Consider the following 18,691-nt stretch of genomic DNA (forward strand, 5'->3'; position numbering starts at 1 on the left):
CCTCTCCAAGCTTCTCAAAGTACTTCTGCTCATCGTCATTGGATGCGCTTGGCTCAGAATGATCGTTCTGCTGTCTCCTTGAGTACAAACGTCGGTGAGATGTTGAAAGACTCACATTGTTGTCGTCGTCCTCTTCAATCTTCACAACAGCATGGGGCTGATTGCCAGCGTGGTTGTCGTCTCGCTGCATGATGTTTGTTGAGCTCTAAAAGCGGACAAGGTTGATTGTTCTGCAGGTTCTTCGGCTGGAAGAGGGGTGGTTGTCAAATTGAAGGAGGCATAGACCCCGCTGACTAAGTAGATGAAGCAACGAGCACGAGGTGTTTGTGATCTTGCGAAGAGGCAGGCACTGCAAATTCTCGTTTGAAATAGTAGTATGGTCCCATTTACGGCGCGAACTCTATCGTCCTCCCATGCTCGTCTTTCACATTTGAGCTGGTAGAAGTATGGCAACAGGGACCATTTCAGCACTCCTGCTCTACCTTGAGAAATGACATATTTTTGTGGTCCACCGTGTTGTTCGACGTAAGTTTTGGCTCGAACAGAGTTAGTGTTGCGGGATGGACCGCGGCAGCGTCGATGAGGAGGCTGCAGGCGTCATCCTCGGCAACTCGAGCTTCCCCAGATTTCGCATCCTTCGCGCTCCACTTTTGCGCCGTTGGACCGTTTGACGCTCCCCGCTCCAGAAGCCAGCCAAAGTTGGATTTAGCTTCGCGGCATTCCTATTCCTCTCGATTCCTGCCAAAACCTGTCAAAACTTTTGGTGTCATTCTCGTCTCTATCAATCATGTCTTCGTCGTCGTCCTCCGCAGAGCGCCTGAGTCAAATTGCTGGTCACCTGAATTTTCCTCAGGGCCTGCTCGCCGGCCAGGTCGCCATCATTACAGGGTCTGGTCAGGGTATCGGCGCCGAGGTGGCCAGGCTCTTTGCCAATGAGGGCGCCAAAGTGGTCGTGTCTGACATTGACGCCAGTGCGTGTTTACCGGGAGTTGTCGACGTTCTCAAAGACTGATTGTGCCCGCAGAAAAGGCTGAGGACGTTGCGCAGAGCATCAAAAGCAACGGCGGCAGCGCTGTAGCCGTTTCTGGAGACATGCTGGACAGCAAGTATATCGATGAGCTGGTGAAGAAGGCGGCCGAGTTTGGAGAGGGCAAGATCAACATCATTGTCAACAATGCTGGATTCACGTGGGACGGCGTCATCCACAAGGTCCAACATGTCGAATTGATGCAAGATATGCGCTGACCTCTTCTCAGACGACGGACAAGCAATGGGACACGATCATTGCGCTGCACAACACGGCGCCCTTTAAGCTGATTCGCGCTGCGGCGCCGTACTTTCGTGTCAAAGACGGCGCGCCGCGCAGCATCATCAACATCTCGTCGACGTCAGGACTGCACGGTAATGCGGGCCAGGCGAACTACGCACTTGCAAAGGCTGGCGTCACTGGCCTGACCAAGACGATTGCGAAAGAGTGGGGTCCGCAGTTCGGCGTGCGCGCAAACACCATTGCCTTTGGCCATATCCTCACGCGTCTGACGGCTGCCAAAGAGGATGGCGCGTTTGTCACGACGCCGGATGGACAAAAGGTTGCGCTGGGCATTCCCAAGGCTCAAGGCGACACCAAGGCCAAGGCTGGTTTCGAGGATATCCCGTTGAGAAGGCCGGGGTCGGCGACGGAGGCGGCGAGGGCGATTTTGGCTGTCGCAAGTCCATTGTTCAGCTATGTCAGCGGGCAAACTATTTCCGTGACGGGTGGCAGGAATATATAGCGTCGGAGAAGAGGACAGTTCCTGACTAAGTGTGAAGCAACAGTTGACTTTGAGACTTGGTGAAAATGTCAGAGATGGGCTAGTCGCAGAATAGTGTCGGCAACAGAGACGTCTAGAATGAATATTAGAATGAATATGCGCCTTTAGCCGTCTTCGATGGAAAGGTGGCCGCCGGTGTTAGGGCGCAGCGGGTGTCGATAAGGTGTCGATCTACCGCAACGCTGCAAGTAGTGGTCAGGGGGCGAGGGGCAACGTTGCACCAGCTGTACGGAGACTCCACAGTCGATTGATGTTTTGTAGAGTACAAATTGAGGTCAGTAGCAAGGAGTTGAGCCTCTCTCCCTCCTTCTGAACGCATTCCACACACGACTCAAGTCGCCGGGCCTCGGATCGCTGTCACTTCCCTGCGCCAAATGCACCGCCGCAACGCCTTAGGTGCTGAGTGTACGCGCCATCCATCCGTCTGCCATCTCCCTCGCGCACCGCCATCCTTCCACCTCCCCAGACTTTGCCCACCTTGGTCTACCGTCACCACATTTTACGCCTTGCACCCGTAGCGCTCCCGCGACCATGAGCCCCCATTGACCGCAACAAGTATCAAACCCTCTCTCGATTCGATCCCCTTGACGTCGCCCTATCGCCGCGTCATAAGCCACCCGGCACCGGGAACCTGGAGTTCCGCCACGCACCACCTCGTCCACCGCAATGGCCGATGAAAAGCACCCCTACGATCCCCAGGAAAGCGTTCCTATTCCGACCTACGAGGAGGCTACGTCGTCTCGCCCACCCTCTTCCGTTTCCCGTCTTGGTCCTCGCGAAGTCAGCGACGATGCCGAACGGCAAGGCTTGCTGGACAGCAGCAGGAGACATGCGGCACCCGCGCGGCCAGATGGATATCGACAGCCAACAGTCGAGTCGGCGCGGTCCAGCATGGACAGCGACCTGTCTCTGCCGGACATGGTCGGGGAAGAAGAGGATGAAGAGGCCGGGCTGCACCGGGAAATGGAGCAGCTGGACGTGATTGATGGCGACGGCGACGAGCGGACTCAGCGCAGACGCCGCGTTGCCATGAGCTTCTCCAAACGCATCTTCAGCATAGGAGCAAGCCTGTCGGCCATTCGATTACCACGCCTACGAAAGCCGCTGCGCTGGCCCTCGTTCTCAATTATAACTTCCCGCATACCCACCTTTCCTGAACAGTTCCGCCCCGGCTACTCCGTCGTGCTGCGGCTGTTTGGTGTTCTGCTCATCGCGTCGTTTGTCTACGTCGTCCTCGTCACCTCTGTATTCCCAATGGGCCGCCACGGCATGGCTCCCTTCAATCCGGAATGGGCCCGTTCGTTTGTTCAGTCGAGCATCTCGGCCGAGCGCATCCGAGATAACCTCCAACACATTGCTAGTGTCGATCACGTTGCGGGCAGCAAGGGAGACAAGTTTTTGGCCGATTGGATCGAGCGCTTCTACCGGAGCGCGGGAATGGACGAAGTCGTGCAGTTGGATTATAATGTCTATCTCAACTACCCCGTGGAAGGCGGCCGGAGAGTGGCTATTGTCGAGCCGAAAGAATTGGCGTGGGAAGCTGTTCTGGAAGAGGACCCTGTATCACCGGACATCAAGAAGGAGCAACAAACCATGGTATTTCACGGCATGTCGAGAACGGGAAATGTGACCGGCCCCCTGGTGTACGCCAACTACGGGAGTCGCGAGGATTTCAAGGCATTGAAGGATCGCGGCATAGATTTGAAGGGCGCAATCGCTTTGGTGAGATATTATGGGACAATGTCGGATCGCGCCATGAAGGTCAAGTTTGCGGAAGAGGCTGGAGCCGCTGGCTGCCTGATATACTCGGATCCGAAAGACGACGGTTTTCACAGGGGACCTGTGTATCCTCAGGGAAGGTGGATGCCAGAAGACGGCGTGCAAAGAGGCTCTGTGGCGCAATCGGCGTGGATTGTTGGCGACGTGCTCACTCCGGGCTGGGCCAGCACGATTGACGCAGACCGCATCAGCAAATACAACAACTCTGCCTTGCCAAATATCCCCAGCTTACCGCTTGCATGGAGAGATGCGAAAAGGCTGCTCCAGGTCTTGAAAGGACATGGGGTCAAGTTGGAAAGAGATTGGATCGGAGGAGTACCCGAGGTTGACGAGTGGTGGTCTGGAGACTCGACATCGCCTCGAGTGCTACTCCAGAATCAACAGGAAGAGAAGGAGAAGCAAGACATTTGGAATGTCATGGGTGTCTTTGAAGGAGTCGAAACAACATCAAAGAAGATATTCGTTGGCAACCACCGAGATGCTTGGTGTTTTGGTTCGGCAGACGCCGGAAGGTTGGTGTTTCTATCGTTTTGAGTCCTCAGCAGCTGACACGACCTAGCGGTACTGCGATAATGATGGAAGTCATCACAGCGCTCGATTTACTTGTTCAGCAGGGCTGGCGGCCCCTGAGAAGCATCTACTTTGCCTCGTGGGACGCGGAAGAGTATAACATGGTTGGCAGCACCGAGTATGTCGAGGACCACATCAAGGACATTCGCGATAATGCCATTGCCTACCTCAACGTGGATGTTGGCGTCATTGGAGACAAGTTCAGAGCCTCGGGCTCTCCAATCTTCCAACACGCTCTTACCCGCGTCCTCAGTCGCGTCGCCGATCCCATCAGGAACCGAACGTTGGTCGATGTTTGGACTGAGAACGGCGGCAAGATACAAGGGCTCGGTGCTGGAAGCGACTATGTGGCGTTTCAAGACCTGGCAGGCGCCTCATCTCTGGACATTATGTTTGACGGACCCGAAAACGGCCTGCCATACCACAGTTGCTACGAAACATTTGACTGGATGGACCAGTTTGGAGACCCGGGCTTTGTTTACCACGCCGCGCTTGCGCAAGTTTGGGTGTTGTTGATCTTGGAAATGTCGCAAGAGCCAGTATACCCCTTTGATTTGAAGAGCTACGCCTTCGCTCTTGGCGGCTACGTCACGGATTTGGAGAAGTGGGTGGTCGAAAAAGACGCCTCGCGGGGCGCGGCCTTGGATCTGTCGCCATTGCGCCAGGCGGCGACATTGCTGGAGAAGAACGCGGAGGAGTTTGAGCAGTTTGATGATGAGTGGTGGGGGAATTTCCGAGCAAGAGGCGGATACGAAACGAATAAGATGGGGATAGACCGTATCTCGCACAACGCGAGGCTGTCTAACTTTGAGACGCATCTTCTCGATCTGCCAGTCAAGCGGACGGACGGCAAGGACGACCCCAGCAAAGAGCAGCACGGGATTCCGGGGCGCGAGCAGTACAAGCACGTTATTTTTGGGCCCGACGCCTGGAGTGGCTACGACGAGGCCTTTTTCCCAGCAGTCAGGGACGCGGTCGAGCTGGGAGATTGGGAGCTGGCGCAGAGACAAGTCAACAAGGCGGCGGGCATCATTTCAAAAGCGAGCGACAAGCTGTTGCATTAGTGGTTGATAGATATCACAACGGGAACATGGGGCGGCGTTTGGAGCGAACAATTTACTTGTAGCATAGTTTTGGAGTGGGTCTTTTGGACTGGATTGGATCTCGAAGACGTTGTTTTTTGCAGAGTACTGACTCGTACTCGTCTGATTGGTGTTGATGTTGTAGAAGTGTCATGTTGCCAGGATGCAAACGGACCAGACACGGATCGTCAGACCAAAGCAGACAGACTCGAGGCTAGCGGGTGGGAGAGCGGGTGGCGCGCATTCCTTCCATTGCAGCCGTGGTCCAAGGTTGGGCGTCACGGCTGAACGCCGGCTGTTGTCGACCTGACGCCCGCCCGAGGCGCTGAACCGTCAACTGGAACCTTTCCTACCTCCACCTACGCCTCCTCTTCCTTCCCTCTCCACTACTGCTCCAACGCCTTTTCCTTCCTCCCATCCCGGATCGAAGACCTCCATCTCGTCTCCATCGGTCCGCTTCCTCTGGCTTGACCCTCTTCTTCTCGACGCGCTTCACTTTGCAGGCGCAAACTCGAACCCGCTCGTCGTTCCTGTGCCTTCGTCTGCCTGCGCCGCCGGATACCTGCCTGCCTCCAAGTGGATCGCACGTCATGACTGAGGTGTCGTCCACCCGCCTCTACCTGGGCAACCTTCCTCGCCACGGTACGCACACTCCCTTGAAGTCCTGGATGGAAAATTGGCCACTGTCGTTCTCCGCTGCCGCCGAGTGCTTTTTGGTCGAGAATTTTTGGACCGCGGACGAAGCAACGATGATTCCGTGGCCTGCCTGATGATGATGCTGCCTTGTTTCTTGTTCGCTTTCCTGGACTTTTGGCGCCTCGCTGACTAGCAACCCCGGTGCCTACAGCCACCAAGGCCGATGTTGAAGGCCACTTCGCTACCCATGGCACTGGCGAGATCACCGAGATCAAGCTCATGAATGGCTTCGGCTTCATCGAGTACAAGGATGCCATGGATGCGAGAGACGTCGTTCCTGGTGAGTCGCCTGCCCATCTTGATTGTTGCGACCAAAGCTAACGCCACAGCGACAGCCTTCCGTACGTTGCTCGACTCGCGCCCATGGCGCACGCGACTGTCCGTGCTGACCCACCCTGCGTAGATGGATCCGACTTTATGGGCGAGCGTCTGATTGTTCAATTCGCCCGTGGTTCGCGTCGCCAGAACGACGGCTACAACAACCATGAGCGCGCCGTCCCGCGTCCCAGGCGCACCCCGTTCCGCATGTCCATCACTGGTCTTCCGGTCGACACGAGCTGGCAGGTTAGCATACTCCCCATATCAGTTGGTTGAGAATCTTGGATGCCCTTGCCCTCGCCATGTGCTTTCCCCGTCATGTCTTTTGCCGAGAGCCAGCATCATCCGCGCGGTCCGCATCTCCCAGGTTGCGCTGGACCCGATTGCGAGGTGCTACTCTGGACGCTGGCCTCTTCCCCCGTCCTTTGACAAGCTTTGAGGCCGTTTTATCACGCGCTCCAGCCGCCATTTGTTTGTTACATCACGCTTGTCTCCCGGAGCGCTGTTACTCGGCCTTGTTTTTGCTGGCTTGCTTTCTGGACCCTGGCCTGGACCTCCCTCTTTGCCTTTTTGCACCTCGTCGTTCATCCATTGTGCAATTGGCCGGAACTTACACTGGACCTACAGGACCTCAAGGACTTTGCCCGCCAGTCTGGATTGGACGTCGTTTACTCCGAGGTTGGACGTGAGCGCGATGGTCGGGGGTACGTTTTCTTGTCCACATTCCTCGCGCGACGCTAACCGCTTCAGATTCGTCGAGTACGAGACGATCAACGATCTCCGCAATGCGGTTGAAAAGCTTGACAACCGCGAGTTCAAGGGACAGGCGGTCCGATGCTTGCAAGATGTCAGACCTAAGCCGTCCTACTACTTTGGCGATGGCCCCTTTTCTGACTATCCCCATCAGGTTCAAGAGGAGCGCCCCCGCGAGCGTTACAGGTCGCGTTCTCCCATGCGTGGACGTGGTTACGGTCCTCCGGAAGATGACTACTACCGCCGCGGTCCTCCTCGTGGTTACAGTCCTCGCCGTGACGACTACCGCCGTCGTTCCCCGCCTCGGGATTACTACGACCCCCGTGATCGCTACCGCTCGCCTCCTGCTCCTCGCGTCCGGGGCCCGCCCCTCGATGACGCCTATCCTCCTCCCCGTGCTCGCTACCCGGCCGACGACCCGTACGAGGCGCGTGGTCCCCCGCCACCTCGTCGCGGCGGTTACGAGCCTGATCCCTACCTGAACGGACACGACAGGCCTTACGGAGGACGCCCGCCTTCGCCCCGTGGCAGGCCTAGGAGCCCTGTCGCTGGTGGGCGCGGTGGTGGTTATGACGAGTACCCACGCCGTCCCTATTGGTGAATATACAATTCGCCTTGTCAGGATTTCGCTAAACCGTCTAGAATTTAACACACCCTACATGATCAACTCATGCCAACCCTTTGCACACCGGGTGCGTCAGTCAGCAAAGATTGGGGGCTTGGAAATGATTGATGTATGATTGGAGGTGGGACGGTGAGCTGACAAACAGCAGCAGCAGCACGGAACACAAAAGGCATCAACAAGATTTTGAACAACTTGTACGATTGACGGATTAATGGGATGAGCAAACCGGGGGCTCTTGATCGACAATCAAGAGGGGAAAATGCACGAAAAAAAGGCAATGAAGGGTGCGGCTACGGCTTTGCGGCGATAACTATGCGAGGCATCATCCAAGTCAGTAGGTAACGACATGCCCATGGGGCTGATTGAGTTGAGGCCCATTGAGTACTAAGGGGTTACCTTGATGTCGTGTGTTACAGCTTGTTTTTGTTAAACCTCTTATGTTTGTAGCAATCGCCCTGTCGACCTTAACTTTGTATGTCCTGCAGTCTTCATGTTTTGGAGTCTCCTTTTGGTAGTTTTTATAGTTCTGATGTGCATGTTGTCAAAGTCTTCTTTTAACTTGAGAGACGAGCTTTCATTCTTCGAAAGGGACGTGGAGGGGAGTCGGGCAGGTTGGCAAACCGAAAATATTTGGATCCTTTTCATCCAAAGCGCGTGAGCGCACGCTGTTGTGGATGTTGTAGTGATGTTCAAGTAAAGTGATGGTTATGATGGTAAATCCAGCAGTGCCAACGAAGCAAATAAGTGACGAGCAACGGCTTTGATAGACGCAGAATGCATTGATGATTCGCAGTGGAGAGACTTTGATCACACTCAACTCTACTTCATCCACCATGCACTATCAATTCAATCCAAGATCCACAGCGTCTTCATGGCTACGTCGGCTCCCTCCTACCTGAGTGGTCTCCCTTCCTACTTCCCGTCCTTGACACCTACCAACCCAACCAACTTTCCCACACCGCCGCAACCTTCTCCTCCCTCCCCCTCCCTCCCTCCTCCCTCCCTGCTCGCCCGCAATACATCCGACAGTCAGGTCTCGACTCGACTCGGGCGAAGTCTTCTCGTCCGCCCCGAGCCTTCCACTTCCTTCCTCTCGCTTCTCAAAACGTATATCCGCTGCGTCTGCGATCCTTCCGTCGGTGAGGATGAGGTGAGCCAATATGCGTAAGTAGGGAGCGTTCGAGATGCTTACCAAGGCATCCATGGTCGGCGATTGTCTGCTTGTGTCGTTGGGTGGGTAAGAGGATGAGAGGGAGCAGTCACACACCCCCTTTCCCCTTTCCGCGCAAAAGAGTCCTGTCACGGCCTGGTGGATTTGACCCTTGTGTTCACTCTTACCTGTTTGCCATGTCCACCACTGCGTGTAATCAAGCTACCAACTGTATGACAGTAGGACGTACGCCTCGGGGCTTTTGTCTTCACTGAATGGCCTGGACCGGGTGCTTGGTCGGTGGAGGAGGCATGGACTGCGCTCGATTCCACCCTCTCAACGCAACAACAAGAGGGAATAGTCGTGGTCGGGTATGCCACAACTTCGGCCACCAAGCACAGGTCTACAGCAGATAATCCAGTCACAGTTCACAAAAGAGACACATGGAGGAATAATGTCGGCCTGGTTTACGGAATTTACAAGTGCATGTATAACGCTCGCTCGGCGCCAACAGTTAAAAAGAGAAGATAGGGAATCTAAAGCACCCAATCCCGCATAAGGGGTCCTCCCAACCGGAAATTGTCCTGCCGCCGCAAATCCTTCTGCTCACTGCCAAAAAGTGATACCGCCGCCTCGACTCAAACTTACTTGATGCTAGCTGCTACTACACTCTACTGCGGCGCTTAGATGCCGAGGGTGAACTCGACGCCAACGTCAATGTCGCGCGCCATCTTGACGACCTTGGAGAACTGGACCGACTTCTCGGCGGCGCTTTGGAGGTCGTCGATGGAGAAGATCTTGAGACCCGACTCGTTGATGAGCTTGTGCGCCGCCTCCATGTTGGTACCCTGCAGACGGGCAATGACGGGCGTGCGCAGGTTCATGCTCTGCACGACCGAGATGAGACCCTTGGCGATGGCGTCGCAGCGGACGATACCACCGAAGATGTTGACGAAGATGGCGGTGACCTTGGGGTCCGAGGTGATGAGGTCAAAGGCCTGCTTGATGGCCTCGGGGGTAGCACCACCGCCGACGTCGAGGAAGTTGGCGGGCTGGCCACCGTTGAGCTTGATGATGTCCATGGTGGCCATGGCAAGACCGGCACCGTTGACGAGGCAGCCAATGTCACCGTCGAGCTTGATGAAGTTGAGACCAGACTTGGCGGCCTTGACCTCATCGGGGTCCTCTTGGGTAACGTCGCGCCACGAGAAGACCTCCTCCTGACGGAAGTCGGCGTTGTCGTCAAAGTTGAGCTTGGCGTCCATGGCAAGGACCTGGTGGTCAGTCGTCTCGGACAGAGGGTTGATTTCAATCTGGGTGGCATCCTTCTCCATGAAGACCTTGTACAGCTTCTGGATGGTGTCCTTGGCATCCTCGATGCACTGCTCGGAGAAGCCGAGCTGAGTAGCAATGTTGCGGGCCATCTCGTCAGTCACACCCTTGTGGATGTCGACCTTGGTGGTGATGATGGCCTCGGGGTGCTCCTTGGCGACAGCCTCAATGTCCATACCACCCTGAGACGACGCAACAATGACGGGGCCCTGGCTCGCACGGTCCATGAGGACGGCGAGGTAGAACTCGCGGCGCGCAAACTTGCGCTCGACAATGTAGACGGCGTTGCAGAGACGGCCACCGGCGCCGGTCTGCTTGGTGATGAGCTTGTGGCCGATCATTTGCTCCGCAAGGATGCGGGCTTCGGTGGGTCTGGAGAGCCATGATATCAGCTGATGTCTGCTCTGGACATTTCTCGGAGAGGGCATCTCACGAGTATATGACCCTGACTCCGCCCTTGAAACCGTTGTCAAAAGTTCCCTTTCCTCTGCCACCGGCAAGGACCTGGGCCTTGATGACCATGTCATCCCCCCCTAACAAGTCAGCCTTGTACTCGTCTTGAGTATGGAAAGTACCAACCGATGGACTTGGCGACAGTCTCAGCCTCTTGCGCGGTCTTTGCGACGGCACCCTTGGGAACACCAATGCCATACTATGGGATGTTAGCGGTGGAGGGGCGGTCTTGTCTCGGGGATCGTACGGTTTCCAGAAGGCCAGCAGAGCGGTACTCGTGTATCGAGAGGTTACGGGTCTGCTGGATGACCGAGCGCTTGAGGGGAGTCTCCTGCTTTGCTGTTAGGGTTGGTTCCAAGCTGGAGCTCTTTGACAGCTGGGCTGCGGGCAGCCTCGAGGTGGGACTTACAGCAGAGGCCCTAAGGGCCGCGGCCATGGGGCGACCGGCGCGCGCAAGCTTGTACATGGTTGCAGGAGAGGAGAGGAGAGGCGGGGGAGGGAGGATGAGAAGGTGGCTTTGCTTTGAGATAGGTGCTTGATGATGGGGTTGCAAGTGTTGCGGAGCTTTTGCGCCAAGACGAGGCTCGAGCGCGGCGCGGGCGTGAATCAAAAGCCCGGGATTTGTCGTCACTCTACCTCGAACAACACCACCGCCCAACCCAATATGCCTGCCACGGTGCGCCCCGACGAAATCGCCTTCAACAAGGCAAGTGTCGCATTGGCGCGCAGCCAGGCCTTGATTTCTTCATGGCTCCCGGCGCAATCTGCTGCAGAGACAAAATCGCAGGCGCAAATCGACGAGGACGATCCGTTCAAGCCTGAGCCCGAATTGTGGGTGTTATTCTTACGCGCTCTGGGCTTTACTGACGCTGCAAAGACTTGGTGTAGGTGCTGAAGCCCCAAAGGAAATTTTGGACGGAAGTTTCAGGCGACAACATCTCTCGTCCGACGAACTTCGAAAGAAGCTCTTGCCCAAAGGTGCCCTGCGAGCTCAAGCGACCGACAAAAAGACTCCGCTGGCGAAACCTGCCCCGAAGAAACCAGAGAGACCTGCTCCGAAGCAAGACGAGAGCGACGAGGAAGAAGGGCGCGCCGCCATGTTCAAATCGAGGAGGCAACACAAGGCGCCGGCGAAGACGACGGATTCGGACGAGTCTGAGGACGAGGTCAAGGGCAAGGCGTCACAATCAAAGGCGATTCCGGAGCGCAAAAAGAAAAGAATGACTTTCATGGACGAGATGCTGGAAGAGCGAGCAAAGAAGAAGAAGAAATAGCGGGGTTGACAGGGAGTATATTTTGTGGTCTGACATGGCGATATCCAAAGGTTCTAGCTTTCTACTTGACGGACGGCCTACTCGCGCACTATCAAACTCGCCATACCCATGCCTGTGCCTATGCACATGCTCACGACACCAAACTCCTGGCTTTGCCTTTCCAATTCGGGCAACAGCGTCGCCAATTGCCGCGCTCCCGTCGCGCCCAGAGGATGTCCCAGCGCAATGGCGCCTCCCTTAGGGTTGACCTTGGCTTCGTCAATTCCCAACTCGCGGATGCAGTACAGAGCCTGGCTGGCAAAGGCTTCGTTGATTTCCCAGATGCCGATCTCCTCCTTTTTCACGCCAGTGTAGTCGAGCAGCTTGGGAATGGCCAGGGCAGGGCCAATTCCCATTTCGTCTGGAGCACAGCCAACGACTTGGGTGCCTGCCCACTTGCCAATGATGGACCCGGACAGACCCAGCGCTTGTGCAGTGCTGCGACGCATCATGAGCGCCGCGGCAGCGCCGTCAGACACTTGGGAGCTGTTGCCGGCTGTCGAAGTTCCATCAGGCCTGAACGCCGGCTTCATGGTGGACAGCTTTTCGACCGTCGTTGTTGGCCTGATGCCGTCGTCTTGTCTTACAATGATCTCTTCAGTGTTTTCAGGAACGTCGGGGTTTGGAACGGTGCGCGTCTTGACGGGTACGATTTCGGCGTCGAAGAGGGACGATTTCTGTGCCCTGGCAGCCTTTTGCTGCGAATGTGCGGCAAAGGCGTCCTGGTCTTGTCTGTTTACTCCATACCTCTCGGCAACGTTTTCGGCCGTCAGGCCCATGTTCATGATGCAGTCTCTTGCGTCCTTGACCGGGCTGTCCCTAAGCTCCGACCACAATTGAGTCGGAATTGCCCTTGAACCATAGTTGCGGGTCATGCTCTCCATGCCGGCGCCAATTCCGACGTCGATTTGACCAACAGCGATGCTGTGGGCGATTCCGGTGATGGCAGCCAATCCGGAACTACAAGCGCGGTTGACAGTTTGGAGGGACGTGGTGGTGGGGTAGCCGACGTGGTTCAGGGCCATGCGCCCCGCCTTGGAGCCGCCCAGCTCGGCGAGGACAGTGCCGACATGGACATCTTGGACCTTGGAGGGATCGAGATTGGGATGCTTTTCGAGGGTTGCCTTGAGAACCTATGTGTGCAACAGGTTGAGTCAGCGCGAGGATTGGCGGGCGAGGCGGGCGAGAGTAAGGTATAGTACAGCGGCTAGCAATTCATGATCGTAGGCATCTTTGAGGGCGCCCTTCTTGGCGCGTGTGACGGGGGTGCGCAAGGCCGACAGGAAGACGACGTCGTTGGGGGACTTGGTGAGGATTGCTTTTGCGCCCTTTTGGATGAAGCCGGCCATGGTGATGGGGATGACGGGGACCCAAGATTTGGCGGGAAGGGTCTGGTTCTTGAATGAGGCGCATGAGGCATCGTATCGATGTTGCGGATGCGGGTGCGGGATGCGGAGAAGAGCTCGGCAGTTTCAGGGCGTGTGCCTGGCTTGACCTCTTCCGGGAACGCGGCTCTGTGTCTCATCCGCGAAAACTCTCTTCACCAAACATCGTCGTCAGTCTGTTCGTGGCGTCAGCAATCGACCGGGTTCCCCGTTTGACAATGTGCGCCTATCACTCTCGCCTGTCGATGCTTTCCTCTTCGTCATGCTCGCTTCTCCAGCTTGCTTCTCCACCTCTTCACCCTCTCCTCTTCTTCTCTCACCTCTCTCTTTCTCTCTCTCCCCGTCAGTTCTACTGTATTCTCTCCTTCACCCCGTCGCTGGCCATCCTCCGCCGGCTTGCCCTCCGCATGTCGGTCTTCTCTCGCTCAACCATCCGCCCCACTTGATTGCGAGCAGGTCTGATCCGTGATATGGCCGAGTCTGCGCACCCATATCCGAGTCTGAGCGCCAACATGACCCTCCGCTCCAATCCCTCCGGCTCTCGCTCCTCCTCCCACCATGAGAAGTCTCCAGACATTTCAAAGCCTTCTTCTCATCGTAGTCCCTCCACTGGCACGCCCATGATTCTCCAGAACGGTTTCCAAGTCGGCCCTGAGGCCAACGAAAAGGCCCATTTTGATCAAAAGCTGGGCTTCAGGGAACGCATCAGACATTTTACATGGACTTGGTTTTGCATGACCATGGCTACGGGCGGCATCGCCAACGTCTTGTACACAGGTGCGCGTGTTGTGTGATTTGCGTGCATCCACAAACCTCCTCTCGACTCGGCTAACTGCCCCTAGTCCCTCTCCGCTTCCACGGTCTCTTCGCCATTGGTTGCATCTTTTTTATTCTGAACATGGTTCTCTTTATTTTCAATGTTGTCATGATTAGCATTCGCTTCTACATCTATCCACACACCTTTCGAGCAAGCTTTTTGCACCCGACTGAGAATTTGTTCATCCCCGCCTCTCTCATCAGCTTTGGCACCATTTTGGTCAACATTTCCCAGTATGGCGTACCTGCCGCTGGTCAATGGCTTGAAGATGCTATGGTTGTGATGTTTTGGTTCTATTGTGCCCTTGCAATCGTCTTTTCGGTGGGCATCTACCTCATCATGTGAGTCGACTGATTCGTCTTCAAACATAAATGCTGACTATATAGGTGGTCAACGACAACCTTTACCATTTCCCAGATGACGCCCATTTGGATTTTCCCCGCCTACCCGTTGCTCATTGCCGGTCCGCATGCTGGTAACTTGGCCCAAAAAACGGGAGGCAACCGCGCACTCGACATCATCGTTGGCGGCATCATTCTCCAAGGCATTGGCTTCATGGTCTCGACTATGATTTACGCTGCCTTCATGTACCGCCTCATGACGCAAAAGCTTCCCCGCGAGTCCACACGTCCCGGCATGTTCATCAGCGTCGGTCCCTCTGGATTTACCATTTCTGGCATCGTTAGCATGGGCAATATGCTGCCCAAATGCGTCCCGGCCGACTTTATGGGTGACGGTCATCTCACCGGCCAAATCACCCGCGTCCTGGCTAATTGGGTCGGCATCTGGCTCTGGGGCCTCGCCATGTGGTTCTTCTTCGTCTCGGTCGGCGCCCATTGGGCTCCCGCTACACGCGGCCGCATGGACTTTGCCATGACCTGGTACTCTTTCGTGTTCCCCAACACGGCCCTGACTACAGCCACGTTTTCCGTCGCCAAAGCCCTCGACAATAACCGCGCCCTCCAAATCGTCGGATGTGTCCTGACTTGCGGCCTGATCGTCGTGTGGAGCTTTGTCTTTTTCATGATGATTCGCGCCGTCGTGACGCACCAGATCCTGTGGCCGCAGAAGCAAGAGGACCGCAACGAGGGTGGCTTCAAGACCCTCGCCGCTCACAGCGAGACCCGCGAACAACGCAAGTTGACGCGTTCGAATACGTTTGAGATGCCCGCTCAGCCTCCGGATACGCCTGATCCTGAGATGCATCCGCCCGCCCCGACGCCCCTGATGCGTACGCCTTTTCATAGCGATACGGACCTCACAAAGTGTCAGGGGCACAACAATGATCAGAACGCCTCGCTGAAGCCCTCTACGCGCGCTTAGGCGCGTACAGCCTTCAGACCGACTGTCGCTATCACGAGTGAATCTCCAAAAGCAACAAAGGAGTTTCAAAAGTTTCTTTTCTTCTCTTCTGTCGGTGGACCAGAAATTGAAACCGGGACCTGCCACGGACGTCACTGCATTCGTGGGATACGGTCCCTTTCCACCAATTATTGTGCGAGGCTTGCCGCATCCTGGCACTTCGCGCCTACATTGATCTTTGCTCGACTGCTGCGTTCGGCAAAAGTTCAGCGTGCCGTCTTTTCTGATTTACTTTGCTTCGACGTGAGAGGGGAGTTGGATTATATTCTGTCGGCGGATTGGTTGGCTGGACTGGATGGATTGGCGTCTTTTGATTATGATACCACTGTATAAATAACTCGTTTCTTCTACATTTGACTAATTGTTGTGTTCATCTGCCGTGACTACCGTCTGCTGTTTTGGTTTTAACATGTTGGTGTGGTGCGTGTCTGTCCTGCTACCTGTGGTGTGTCGAACATTCATTCACCTATGCTCCCCCTCTTTCCACCATTCATACAGTGTACTATCTGAAGTATTCTGGTGCAAAAGAGTCTTCAAGCTCTGCTGGTTTGGATGTCCGCCTTTTCCTGCGATACTGAGTAGTGAAAGTTCAACCAGGTGTGCCAGCATTTTCTCAGATTGCAGATATCAATCAACACTTTCTCTTAACGATGCTTACTTCCATCTAAGCAGATTTTTACTGACGTGATCATCTGCACACGAGTGCCATTTACCTACTGCTGCCTCAGAAGTTTTGCTATTGTTCCACTCACGCTGGCACGCCTGCTTGCCTGCTTGTCCCAAAACAGTCCTCACATGCCAACGCTTGCTCTCTTGCTAGTGTTCCTATTGTGTCGCCGCGCGTGCTCACGATGTCGTTGCTCCGCGTGTCGACACCTGCGTGATTGGCTGCGTACCTGCCCATGTGCACTGGGCCTTGCTGTTGTTGTCCCCCTTCTGTCACGCTGTCGCCTTGGGCATGTGGACTGGTGGTACTTCACTCTGCTCTGCTGCCAGTCCAACTCCCCCAAATCTTTTCATCCTCAGTCCTCGAATCCACCCCCGCTCTTCGACAACATCTTCTGCCAGTCCAACCTCCTCAAACCTGTTCATCCTCAGTCCTCGAATCTACCCCCGCTCTTCGACAACATCCTCTGTCATCAAGGTAAGTTCTTAGCGTTGCTGATACTGTTTCCCAGCCCCCCAATCCGTATGCTTGCCTTCTTCGCTGGGCTTTCGTCGCTTGGAATGGAGAGCTTTGTCTGCTGGCTTATCGTCAGCTTTTGCGCCTTTCCTGCTTGGTCTTGTGAAGAGTTTTACAACCGCTTGCGCGTAGTTGCTGCGGATACTCGATTCTTCTGCCTGGGCTTTGCTCACGGTTGACTTGTCCCTCGCGCCAGAACGTTTCCTCTTCCCCCTCACTCTTACCGCTTTTGACCTGCTTGCGCTTGGATTTGAGCATTTGTGCTAACGTTCGTGGTAGATTTCCGTGCTCACCCATCATTCTCCATTTATCCACGTCAAGACCTTGTCCCTCCACGCCTTCTTCTCCGATACACTCAATCATTCATCTCTCGGGTCATCGAACTCCAGCTGCCCTCGAACCTCTCTACCCGGGTCCACAAGCTTTCCTCGCACTTCCGTCAGGTGTAAGCCGCTCTTGATCTTGGTTCGCGCAAGAGAGCAAGCCTATTCATCCCTTTCCACACTTTCCGGCTCGCAGGTATGTTCCCCTGCTCATGCTGTGACCTTGCAATCATACTAATGGTGCTGCAGCATGGCGGGAAAGCGACCCGATACGTCACCTGAGCAGAGGAGAATCCCTCCATCTGAAGACTCAGAGAGGCGCATCCGTACGGCAAACACAGAGCCCACTGGCCAGCCTCCGAGCCTTGACTCACTCCGCAAAACGGTCTTCAACTTTCTTGATCAAGCGGCTGCAAGAGGAGCGAATTCCTGTAAAAGACATAACACCGCAGATGCTGCGGTTTGCTCTTCCCGAAGCTGTCGACATTCGATGGGTCAGGCTCATGAACAACCCCATGTTCCTCTCCGACGTTAACATGGCGGCTATTCTCCGTCTGAAGCAATCCACAAGCAGCAGCCGCCCGCCCGCGCAAGGGACGTCGATCTACTATGTCAGGTCGTTCCAAATGACCATCAATCAGCTGCTACATGTGATCGCTTTGTGGGACCGGGACAGGAAGTACTTCTCGGAAGCTTTCGCCTGGAAAGTGGCCATGGAGGCGGAGGCAAACGTTGAGCAGCCCGTCTGGGTCCGCTACATCGGCGCGAGCCAGTCTGTCTCTGCCTGGAACAGGCACATGGACGACTTGGAGCAGCGCACAGATGCCGTCTACGGCGCATTCCTGGACACACTGACGGAATACTTCCCCAAGGTCGCGGTTACCGCCAAAGTTTTTGAATTCTCCCAAGTCGAAGCGCAACCTTTTAAGTTGCCAAATGGCCAACTTCTAAGGCTGCCGTATACCGAAACTGACCTGAGAGAGTCCACCATGATCGCTTTATTCCACAAGCCGACTCTGCTGAACCGCCATGCCGGCGGTATCTTCGCCCACTACTCCCCACCACAAAAGGACGTTGAGCTATGCCAAAAGCTCGGCCCAAAAACATTCCGAAGACTTGATGACGGGAACCTTCGCTCGAGATCGAAGCACCCTGACTCGCAACCGCCGAGGTCTCTTCGAGAGCCGGTCAAGAGTTGGATGGCCAAGGTGGTCAAGTTCGCAAGGGACAACAGCGAAAAGCTGGGGACCGACACGGTTCCAATCACGGACGAGGCACAACAGACCTGGACCGACCAGGCAGTGCCCGCAACCTACTACGGTCAAGTGGTTTTGATCATGCTCGGAGAATATCCGCCGTTAGCGACTCTGAGGAAGCCTGTCACCCTCTGGAACGATTCCTGCCGCGCCATTCGCCTTCTCAAGGATTTTCTTTCTCGCATCCGAGCCACAGAAATGGGCTCGGATAGTTGGCACCCATCTGGGCTTGATACAATCTGTCGAAGCGGAGGCCTACCATGGGTCAATTTGCACTACTGGCCGCGCCGGAACGTGCTACGCAACGAGACCCGAGACCTCGTGCGTCAGTACTTCTCCATTACACGACCAATTCTGGCTTTGACCTTTGAGGCCGTCAACTGTGGCTTTGTGCGCCGCAATTTTGTGGTCTTCCCCGATGTGACAAGTATGGAATTCCTCAAATATATCGGGGAGTTCACAATCCAGTTCCACACAGATCCT

General features: G+C 55.5%; 8 protein-coding genes across 8 annotated transcripts; 6 read left to right on the plus strand and 2 right to left on the minus strand.

Moving 5' to 3' along the window:
- Window positions 1-348: 348 nt before the first annotated feature.
- Window positions 349-2,086, plus strand: BKA78DRAFT_308340 (uncharacterized protein). Its single transcript, XM_066887938.1, has 3 exons — window positions 349-971; window positions 1,025-1,209; window positions 1,257-2,086. Exons 1-3 carry the CDS (start codon window positions 788-790, stop codon window positions 1,770-1,772), a joined length of 885 nt encoding a protein of 294 aa, XP_066746295.1. The 5' UTR covers window positions 349-787; the 3' UTR covers window positions 1,773-2,086.
- A 391-nt stretch (window positions 2,087-2,477) lies between these two features.
- Window positions 2,478-5,224, plus strand: BKA78DRAFT_248326 (uncharacterized protein; the record flags this gene model as incomplete). Its single annotated transcript, XM_066884378.1, has 2 exons — window positions 2,478-4,102; window positions 4,150-5,224. The coding sequence occupies 2 exons, from the start codon at window positions 2,478-2,480 to the stop codon at window positions 5,222-5,224; spliced, it is 2,700 nt and encodes an 899-aa protein (XP_066746296.1).
- A 132-nt stretch (window positions 5,225-5,356) lies between these two features.
- On the plus strand, window positions 5,357-7,909 carry BKA78DRAFT_94578 (uncharacterized protein). The gene is made up of 7 exons (XM_066894023.1): window positions 5,357-5,884; window positions 6,090-6,218; window positions 6,274-6,279; window positions 6,342-6,502; window positions 6,884-6,960; window positions 7,007-7,103; window positions 7,164-7,909. The coding sequence occupies exons 1-7, from the start codon at window positions 5,833-5,835 to the stop codon at window positions 7,608-7,610; spliced, it is 969 nt and encodes a 322-aa protein (XP_066746297.1). The 5' UTR covers window positions 5,357-5,832; the 3' UTR covers window positions 7,611-7,909.
- A 1,496-nt stretch (window positions 7,910-9,405) lies between these two features.
- BKA78DRAFT_94656 (succinyl-CoA ligase-like protein subunit beta) lies at window positions 9,406-10,898 on the minus strand. Its single transcript, XM_066894024.1, has 2 exons — window positions 10,550-10,898; window positions 9,406-10,488 (listed from the first exon to the last, which is right to left on the minus strand). The coding sequence occupies exons 1-2, from the start codon at window positions 10,765-10,767 to the stop codon at window positions 9,468-9,470; spliced, it is 1,239 nt and encodes a 412-aa protein (XP_066746298.1). The 5' UTR covers window positions 10,768-10,898; the 3' UTR covers window positions 9,406-9,467.
- Window positions 10,899-11,233: 335 nt separating this feature from the next.
- On the plus strand, window positions 11,234-11,843 carry BKA78DRAFT_350792 (uncharacterized protein; the record flags this gene model as incomplete). The annotated part of the gene is made up of 2 exons (XM_066891048.1): window positions 11,234-11,400; window positions 11,447-11,843. The coding sequence occupies 2 exons, from the start codon at window positions 11,234-11,236 to the stop codon at window positions 11,841-11,843; spliced, it is 564 nt and encodes a 187-aa protein (XP_066746299.1).
- Window positions 11,844-11,920: 77 nt separating this feature from the next.
- On the minus strand, window positions 11,921-13,231 carry BKA78DRAFT_293477 (beta ketoadipyl CoA thiolase, TH2; the record flags this gene model as incomplete). The annotated part of the gene is made up of 2 exons (XM_066886221.1): window positions 11,921-13,015; window positions 13,085-13,231. 2 exons carry the CDS (start codon window positions 13,229-13,231, stop codon window positions 11,921-11,923), a joined length of 1,242 nt encoding a protein of 413 aa, XP_066746300.1.
- A 656-nt stretch (window positions 13,232-13,887) lies between these two features.
- BKA78DRAFT_248781 (voltage-dependent anion channel-domain-containing protein) lies at window positions 13,888-15,407 on the plus strand (the record flags this gene model as incomplete). The annotated part of the gene is made up of 3 exons (XM_066884420.1): window positions 13,888-14,044; window positions 14,110-14,425; window positions 14,471-15,407. The coding sequence occupies 3 exons, from the start codon at window positions 13,888-13,890 to the stop codon at window positions 15,405-15,407; spliced, it is 1,410 nt and encodes a 469-aa protein (XP_066746301.1).
- A 741-nt stretch (window positions 15,408-16,148) lies between these two features.
- Window positions 16,149-17,491, plus strand: BKA78DRAFT_308373 (uncharacterized protein). The gene is made up of 3 exons (XM_066887939.1): window positions 16,149-16,687; window positions 16,803-16,863; window positions 16,923-17,491. The coding sequence occupies exons 1-3, from the start codon at window positions 16,242-16,244 to the stop codon at window positions 17,076-17,078; spliced, it is 663 nt and encodes a 220-aa protein (XP_066746302.1). The 5' UTR covers window positions 16,149-16,241; the 3' UTR covers window positions 17,079-17,491.
- The last annotated feature ends 1,200 nt before the right edge of the window (window positions 17,492-18,691 follow it).

This window comes from Phyllosticta capitalensis (assembly GCF_038381095.1).
Source record: "Phyllosticta capitalensis strain CBS 128856 chromosome Unknown BKA78scaffold_3, whole genome shotgun sequence".
NCBI lineage: Eukaryota > Fungi > Ascomycota > Dothideomycetes > Botryosphaeriales > Phyllostictaceae > Phyllosticta > Phyllosticta capitalensis.